A 9,648-nucleotide genomic window follows, 5' to 3' on the forward strand; every position below is an offset into this window, starting at 1 on the left:
GCGACTTTGTAATCATTCTCAAAAAAGCAAGCATTTAGCATTGGACTCAGTACATTCAACATGTCACTGTCATACCTTCAGTATCTTTACACTGTCACTATTTTATGTTTAGTTTCTGAAGTATTTATCATACGAGCAATAGCTTTTGTAATATTGTAATGTTATGGGTAAAGAGTGTATGGGTAAAGGACATATAAAATACAAACACCAATGAACACATGATACAGATGAACACATGAAAATGGCCACTCTTGCTCTAGTAATGAAAATATGAAAATGAAGGCATTATTACTGTGTAGGCATAATTACCGTAGTGTTGAAATGCTAAGATGCAAATGTCTTTCAGTGCCAGACCTGGAGAGCAAGAGGGCCTTGTTTTTAACTCAGGACAGTGCTCTCCATTCCTGAGTGGAATCCACTGTGAGGAGCTCTTCATTCTGAGGAAATCTGCCAGCTTTCTTCCTCCTTGGAAGGTTGAAATGGAAGACGACCAATTTCTGAGTTGGCTCCGAAGACCGTTGGTGTAACTTCTTTCACAAGATCCGATTGGGAGCAGTTGAAGGAAACCAAGAAATGAGTAATTTGTTGACTTGAGTTGGCTGTGAAATCCACAGCAAAGGCTTACGGGGAGTCCAAACGGATGAAGCTTCACCGATATTATGATACGGTGCATTTCTTGGCTTCAACGCCAGTGGTTTCAAGCCTTATTTTGTCTGTAGGAAATAAACAAAGACAATTTTTTTGCAGCATAGCCTGCAACCAATTTGACTCCATACCTACTTACAATCGCAATTCTGGAAATGTTTAACTCTGATCCCAAGATGAGATGGCCTACCAACTCTGATCCCAAGATGAGATGGCCTACCAACATAATGGCCATTTTGGTAGTAACTACACTTGGTGACTATTGAAGCTGCAATGTATTACTGCATTGTAGCAGTTTAGGTTCTGAATTGTTATTTAAGAACCATAGATCTAAACAACATGGTCTTCTGCAAAAGTTTGAATTATTTCATATGCAACACATGCATTACTGGACAGGCTATGGACAGTTTTATGATGGCACATTACCGGTGCATTGTTCACCGAAACATATTTTGAGGGGGGAAATGATTAAATACTGTTGATGTGTGAATGACTTATTGCTTTTGAGGAGCTGATATTCAGTCAGGTGTTAATTTCATTATTTGCCTTGCTCATAAATTCACGCGAGTCTGGCCTTTTGAAAAAGCCTCTGTCTGGAGACGTAGGTTAACATTTTCGCCCTGTCCCCGGAAAAAGATGTCAGCGCGGAAGCCAAGCGATGCTGGCATCTGGGAGGAGGGAAAGTCGGCGTGTAAATGGAAGTGGATGCGGTGGTTAGCCGTAGCGTGCTTTGGATGCTTACCCGCTGCGCTTTTGTTTCCTACGGAAAGGAGAGCTTCATGCAGGGCTTTGGCGGCACTCTTGTGTGTATAAAGTGCCCCGTGGAGCCAGATTAACATCATTCTGTTTCCGTGCTCCTGGTAGCTCTTGAGGCCTGAAAATGAGCAGTAATAATAATGTTCCCTCAGTGATTCAGTGACAGTTTTTCCACAGGACAACACACACCTTCACATCACACTTTAGTCATCTGTCTTGCAAGTCAACATAGTTTGTCATTTCAGTATTAATTAAGCCTTCAACAAATACATGTTGAGCATTGTGGATTTGCATGAAGTTAACAGTGCAGATCTAGAGGCCAACAAAGATGCCTAGTACCGGATATTCAGCCACTGAGTCTCTTCAGCCACCCTGTAGTTTAGGATTTTGCCCGTAGGGTCTGCAGCACTATGTGCGCAAGCTAAATGATAAGGAAGTAAGCCGACTGCTTCCTGGAAAGGTCACTGCTTTGAGCTGGGGGTTTTTTTTTACGATGGTTATACTAAACACTTAAGGCCAAAAAGACTCCTGTTCCTCCACCCGAGGGCTGGATTTGTCAAGAGGTATGCAGGAGCGGTTTAGCGATCTCGCGCGATCCGTCACCTGTCCACTGCTCCTCGATGGCCGCCACCTGCTCTTCGGTGAAGAGCCAGTGCCTGGCCAGCGTCTTCCAGTCGTGGGGCTTGAACAGTTTGTACGCCAGGTTCCAGAGGGTGGTGCGGATCTGCCTGGTCTCCATTCTGTGGTCTAATTTAAATGTCAGTGGATATTCGTCATGAAGGGTTTCGTTATTTTCCACGCCTGCCTGAAAGGGTAATCAAATCTAGTTACTCCGGGAGAGACGGGGCAGAAACTTTACAGTCAGGTGCAGTAAGTGGGACGGACAGGCACGCCTCGTAGAGCCACACTGGTGTGCTAATCTACCGCAATTAAGAAGAAAAAAATAATACATCTGTGGCATTTCTGTTGAAAACACACAAAACTGATTATTATTTTTTAAATATAAAAATAAGTCGTGTTTGCATTCAACAAAGATCAAATAATGGTCTCATTGTTCTGGTTCAAGAGCAAATGATCAAAGAATATGTACCCATTACATTTAAATGACTGAAATAAATAGAAGGATGATACTGTAATTTGCTTTTTTCCAAACTTAGAGAATTACATCTTTGGGGAGGAAATTTCCACATATCAAGTCTACATTTAGTTTGCAGTTTTCAGTTTATGACCAAGCTAATGGGAGCTTCAACTTCACTTATTACTGCAATATTTTTTTAACTAAAATGAAGGCCCTTAGGGAATTATGCAACTGTGTAACTGTGTTATGTAAAGAGGTAATTGGCGTCTAAATAAGACCATTCAAAATTAGTAAGGGTGAGTCATGTAAATACAAATTATAGAATGTATCTGTGGGGATGGGGGATATATTTGATGATCTACAGACCAGTTATAACTTCCTAATTCTTACTGAAGGTTGAAAAACACATGTGGGGGAACTGACCTGCCATGCAAAGTATCTTTCTGCTTTAATGATCATATCCACAATGATCACCATGTCCGCCCTGGCTGCCACGCCCAGCGCTGTCTTTCCTTGCTGTAAGTGTCAATAAGAGAACCCACCATTAGCTGAGAGGACTTTGCCTGAGACATTTTACTTCCTAAATTAAGGACAATGTGTACTCAATATCCTTTACATTTCACGTCCTAGATAAAGGACAATATGCACAATATATCCTTTATCTCAGTAAGTCATGCTGTAGATGCAGAAGCTAATTTCTGCTACAGTACAGCAATGCTCATTCATCACTGAATCAGATACGGGGGGGTGCGGGGGGGGTGAATTTCGATCTGGAGGTTGCAATCCCTTGGGGGGTGTACCAATTAAAAACAGGTGTCCCTAAGACACCCAGGACACAGAGTGCCTCCACCAGCAAAATTGTACACATTCATAAACACTGACATCTTGTAAACAAACGCCCATTTTTGCGCGTATAGTGTAGCCTTCTGAACGCTACACAAGTTCCTGAATGATCTTTGTCCTATTAATTATGATTACCTTGTCTTGGATCGCCAGGTCTGTACCAGTTTTCAAGATCATCTCCACTATGTCAACCATGCCCAGCTCTGCTGCAATATGTAGGGCAGTTTGACCCCTCTGAAGAACAAAACATATGTATATATATATACGGTTAAAAAAAGTAATCTTAAAGAGTTCAATTCTGTGAAACAGATTTATGTACAATGCAAAGAAGACAGATTAAAGATAAATGGTGTATGTGTTGGTACAGCTCCACTTCTGAAAGCATTAGAGAATAAAGACGAGATGCTTCTTCCATTGACCCATTAAGATGGGATCAAGGCCACTTCTCAGCTGGCTGGAACATACAGAAACCCTCTAGGCTAGCGTGCGCTAGCCTGCGCTATCTTTGCGGCTGATGGAGACGGGCAGCTGGGCGTTCGGCCCCAGGCCGGTGTGTTCGCGGGGGCGGTACGCACGTGATCCGTCACGTTGACGTTGCAGCCGGACTCCAGGAGCGTGTGGAGCACCGGGATGTGGCTGTTCTTCACCGCCAGGTGCAGAGCGGCCTGCTGGTGCTGCAAGTCAGAGGGAACATCATGCCAAACGTTTCGCACACACACCGAAGGAATACTGCAATATTTATAAAGGGCCATAAAATGTTTATTACGACTTCTTAAAAACTTACAACCTACAAGCAGGAAAAAAGGCTGTTATTATCTTGTTATTTGTATTTATTAGGATGTTATTTTCTTTTTTTCCGACAGTCTAAAATGGCTGGTTTTAACTGTTGGCACATTGCTGCAACATCCTCCATTAATTAAGGAGGGTGCACAAATATAGCGCATCACACAGTTATAACACGATACACTTACAATATATGACACACTTATAATACATCGCACACTTACAGTATAGCACATCACACACTTAAGTTATAAAATATTGAAGTGAGTCACAAACAGTTATGTACATTGTTCATTTTTTATTAAAAAACATTCAGCATATATATATATGACTAAACTTATTTGCACATTGTTTCATGATATTGAGAAGACTGACTAAATGACTGTTATCTCACCTGATTCTGAAAATTCATATCCACTCCATTTTCAATGAGGAGTTTTACCAGTGGGGTGTGGCCCTTTTCAGACACAGGATGCAAGCAGCTGCTTTTCTCCTGGTGGTTAATACAAGAAAACCATTCTGTGAATCAGTTCGGACTCAAATGACCACTCACAGTCACAGTCTCAGTTGTACTGAATGGTTACTGCCAGCAGAGGTCAAAACAGCTTTGTGATTTCAACCCTAACCCCAACCCTCTAACTGTAACCCTAACCCTACCTCGGATATAAGTCCAGTCTCACCACTACTTTGTTTGAATCTTTACAGTGTGTCTCGACTCTTTTTAACTGTCTCAGTGTGTTCTTAGTGAAGTCTCTGCAGGAGTGGGTGACATACCGCAGTCACGATGTTCACATCACAGCCAGCATCCAGCAGCGCCTGCACACAGTCCTCATGTTCCCCCTCCACAGCCAGGTACAGAGCTGTCTCTCCAGCCTGAGGGGGGGAGTACACACACACACATACACATGCACATGTGCACATGCGCACACACGCATACACGGATAGACACACACAAATATTTCCTGATCATCAATTAATCACTCAAAAAATTATTTCGTATAATGTCATTTACAATCAGGTTATCACATAATGATTTAAAGTGGTCATTTTCAGTTGCGAATATTTTATAAAATCTGGAAAAACTCATTCAAACCCATGCTGGAGTTATTCCCTGATCCCTCAATCAGCGATAAAGGCTAAATATGTACCATGTCAGACTACGTTACCAGATAGTTCTGTATTAGTGCAGTTTTATAAAGGATTTCTGTCAGATTAATCTGTCAGTAAGCTCTGAAAGAGGGCGGGGTGAACCCGCCTCTATGCTATTCTGATTGGAAGAAATTAGCCAGCATTCTACTCCACCTTATTGACTGTGTCGCGGGTGTCGAAGCTCCGGAGCAGAAGCTGAACCACATCCAGGTGGCCGTTCTTGGCCGCCAGGTGTAACGGCGTATTCCCGTTCTGGAAATCCAAAGGGATAAAAGCCCAGGATGAAATGGTTGCCAATAACCTGGTCCAAACATAACCTGGTCCAACATAGCCAGGTCCAAGCACAACCTGGTCCAAACATAGCCAGGTCCAAGCATAACCTGATCCAAACATAGCCAGGTCCAAGCATAACCTGGTCCAACATAGCCAGGGTCCAAGAATAACCTGGTCTCAACATAGCCAGGTCAAAACATAACCTGGTCCAAACATCCGCTATACTGCAACCATTCACCACCAGCTCTAAAGGCCAGCTAACCAGCAGGTTTCTGCCTTTGCTTTGCTTAAGCCAGCAGCTCCCACAGAAACCAGGAAGAATGATACATTTGCTTGGTCAAGGTAATGATTTTTTAAGTAAGGAGCATTGGCTGCAATAAAAGGCAGTGCCCGCACCATGGCTGAGTGGATTTGTATACATTGTATAATTTTATTTTCCAGCAATTGTTTTCCATTTCATTCCTCTCCAGAGTGCAGTCATGGCTCTGCAGCCACTGCTGTGTTATTCGTACCTGTTCAGGGAGCATTGCAGCTCAAAAGCAGGCATCCCTCCAATGTGCTATCAGCCAGTAACTGTTTCCACATGACAAGTGAAAAAGCACTAAGGGAGACTACTGGCAATAGGAAAACAGGCATATTTCTTAGCACTGCTAGCTCCTGGCTACCATGTCCATTGTCAGAAAGTGCTAACACAGTTGTAGCTGAAACCCACCCTTTCCTACCTATAGATGATACTTATTGGCTAATACTTGGCAAATAGAATAGCCAAAGCTCAAACCTACAATGTTTTGTTATAGGGCCGGGCCTGCACTAGTAAAAGACTCCTTTAGCTACTGAGTGATCCACTCTGGAGCATCGCAGTCTCACAGGGGCTGACCTGGTCTCCTTCCATGGTGGCCATGGAGTACGGCTCCTCCATCAGCAACTCCAGCATCTCCTCACAACCGTGCTGAGCTGCCAGTGCGAAGGGTCTGTTCCCTGTCTGAGAGAGAGGATAAGGCCTTATCACAAAAGCGCACCATACCCAGACTACACTCTCCCATAGCACACCACACTAATGGTTGATCATCACTGGGCTGCCTGAAATCAATTAAATAATGAAATAATCTCCTGGTCACCTGGTCTTCTTTATCCAGTGATTTCATCTGTAGGTCGTTCACAATGTACTGCACGATGTCCGTGTGGTTATTGACAGCGGCACAGTGCATGATATTCATCCCCTCCTGGTGCACACGCAGATTTGAGGTATGAGAGATACACACATACACATACACACATACATATTACACAGTAATAGTGCAGATAGTACACAGTAAAAAGATCAGTTCAGCCCCATTTTACATCTGGCTGCCTGAGAGCCCAAAGGCTGAAGAGGCTCCAAAACACCATGAGTGGTTAAGGCTTAAACCAGACCTTGTGGTAACGATAAATAATAAATTTAAATTCCTCTTAAATGCACATGTGAAAACAGTGCACTGTTTAGAAATCTGGGAAATAAAATGAATAAGCATTCTGAGATGTGTCTCCCTGTTTTCCCAATTATTCTGAGGAAGACTGTGCAGCCGCTATTAGATAGCTTACTCATCAAACTTTTGAATGTTTCCCAAGATAAAGGCACTGCCATAAAAATAACAGGATGTTTCTTACCCTTTAAAAAGTATTTATTATACCAATTAAAGTAGTTAAAGAGGCTGCACATTTTAGGGTAAAACAAAGACCAGCCACTCTGTGGCTCTTTGAGAACAACACTCAACACTCCTGAATTAGTGAGGGGAATATCATGTTGATGCTTTAGCCTACTGGGATCCAATGTAGAAAACTATAAGGTGAGGAAGATCAATGTTAGGTGTAGGGTGAAGTGAAATTATATTGGGGGATGAGTGCCTGGTTATTAAGGTGGGCTTTTTCTTGCCTGGTTTTCGACCTTCTGCTCGGCTCCACCTTGAACAAGCAATTTTAGAATGTCCAAACTCCCAAACCAGGCGGCCAGGTGGATGGCGGTCACCCCATGCTGTGAATGGAAGAAGGTTCCGGAACATCGCACGATCAAATCACGAGCAAGCTTTCATGGAACATGGAGGCTTTTTCCTCATAAGCGAAGGGCACCACCACGCAGCTCACTCACACGGCCCCACAGCCCCTCTCACCTTGTCCGGAAGATCTAGCTTCGCTCTCCTCCGAAGCAGGAGCTCCACCGCCTCCTTATTTCGACCCGCCACGGCGTAGTGGAGCGCCGTCCGGTCATGCTGCGGTCACAGGAAATAGGCCAAATTTTAATAATCCTAATCTTCCACAAACCCTTTCGCAAAAGTCAGTAGAACGATTCAACGTGATGTTTCGCATTTCGCCACTTACCACGTTTTTTGCGTTGACGTTGACACTTTTCCCAAGAAGCTTCATGGTGGCAATGTCGTTTTTCTTTGCCGCTTCCATGTAATCCCTTTCTGTATCCAGCACTGCTCCGAGGTGAGGGAAAGGCGTTAGAGTAGTTACCTTCACGTATCAGTATTCTGTGGGCTAATTAGAGACTGGGAAATTGCAAGTTGTAATACAAATCTAAAAAAGTAAGTTCATGATGGCATCTTAGTTATTCTCACACTGGATTTGTATTTTCGAATTATAAATTGAATTTGTGTGGTAGAACAGGTTGCACCAATCATAAAGACCAGGCCACTCCTCGATGAGTCTCTGTTGGCCTGTTGATGCCATTGTAGCATCAGTTATACAGCAACATCAGTAAGACTACATGCTTCCAAGTCTGTGTCCTATCTGTGATGTGGGAATGCATTTTGTGTGACTCACCATTAATAAGAGCTTGTGCATAATTTCCAGTCTATGCTGATTTCAATAAAAAAACGCTAACATTTGGCTCAAAACAGTATTGCTATTGGACCAATCAGCTCTTTGTATCATGGTTTCAGAGGAGGGAACAAAGATATGAGAAATATGAATCACAAGATTATTTTATTATAAAATATTTTTATTAAGAGTGCATGCAAACATGATTTTTTCAGCCAGTGCAACACTGCCACAAAATCAGATACCTGAAAGAACTGAACACTAAATGTACACTACCACATACACCATATGCATTGCTTTTTGAATACAGATCTGACAAGGTACCTCAACCCCTGTGACAAATAAACCTTGTGTGCTCAGTACACTGCACCTCCCTGTGTGGCTTCTAGAAGAGTCACAGAACAGCCCACATGGCTGCACGTTTCTGCCTTGAACAAACATCGCGACAATGCTCAGGGTGTTCACTTCAAGTCTCACAGATCTGCTCTCATGCCTGACCAAATGACAAATTAATGATTAAGCAAACCTGACGTTCACCCTTTCCGCACATATTGCTTACATCACAGCTTGGATTTCTACCTAATCCTAGATGTATGAGGAACAAATTTAGGCTGTTACTGTACTAACAGCATACTTCTGCCTTTAAGAAAATAATGTGTTTTAATGTGAATTTTCAAAATAGAAAAACTTAAGAAAACATAAACATTGCTGGAAGATGGAGAATGTAGCTTGGATCATACTGTGCTACGATTGTCTGGTCCAAAGAGAGAACGACGCTATATATTCTTAAACATCAGGTAGTTTAATTAGAGTAAAGGTTCCTCTAATTTTATTAGTTACAGTTTAAATTTCTTTTTAAATAAAAAGCATTACTCACACATCTCAACATTGTCAAAGCTTGTGTCGGTGCCCATGTCGCTCTCCTTATGCAGTATAAATTCTTTGAACCCCTTCAGGTTCTCAGTGGTCACCCAGGATTTGGGGCTCAAGGTCCCCCTTTTCAGGGAGGGGTGGTTCATCATTTTCGATTTCAAAGCCAGGGCTTTCTCCATCGTGAACCCTTCGCTGTTCCAGGTTCCAGGCGGTGTGCCCTGCGTCACTCCCTGAGGACGCTTGCACAGGACCTTTGTTTACACTGGAGGTCTCTCTGTTCACACCCACAGGAGACGTGTTCCCTGGGATGGAGTTTAGCTTCAGAGCGGCATTAGCGCATGTAGCTACTGTGAAGGCTGGCCTGTGGAGGATGGGTTCCCCCTCTGTAGCCGGGTTCCTCTCGAGATTTCTTCCGATCGGGGAGGGTTTTCTCTCCACTGGGACTTTTT

At 43.1% G+C, this 9,648-nt stretch overlaps 1 protein-coding gene across 1 annotated transcript; it reads right to left on the reverse strand.

Annotated features, from left to right (window-relative positions):
* Positions 1-62: 62 nt before the first annotated feature.
* ankdd1b (ankyrin repeat and death domain containing 1B) lies at positions 63-9,644 on the reverse strand. Its single transcript, XM_035435695.1, has 15 exons — positions 9,204-9,644; positions 7,883-7,983; positions 7,675-7,773; positions 7,440-7,538; positions 6,646-6,750; positions 6,405-6,509; positions 5,408-5,506; positions 4,880-4,978; positions 4,500-4,598; positions 3,898-3,996; positions 3,458-3,556; positions 2,903-2,995; positions 2,005-2,206; positions 1,388-1,519; positions 63-713 (listed from the first exon to the last, which is right to left on the reverse strand). The coding sequence occupies exons 1-15, from the start codon at positions 9,376-9,378 to the stop codon at positions 658-660; spliced, it is 1,662 nt and encodes a 553-aa protein (XP_035291586.1). The 5' UTR covers positions 9,379-9,644; the 3' UTR covers positions 63-657.
* Positions 9,645-9,648: the final 4 nt, after the last annotated feature.

Source organism: Anguilla anguilla, chromosome 10 (assembly GCF_013347855.1).
Source record: "Anguilla anguilla isolate fAngAng1 chromosome 10, fAngAng1.pri, whole genome shotgun sequence".
Classification (NCBI taxonomy): Eukaryota; Metazoa; Chordata; class Actinopteri; order Anguilliformes; family Anguillidae; genus Anguilla; species Anguilla anguilla.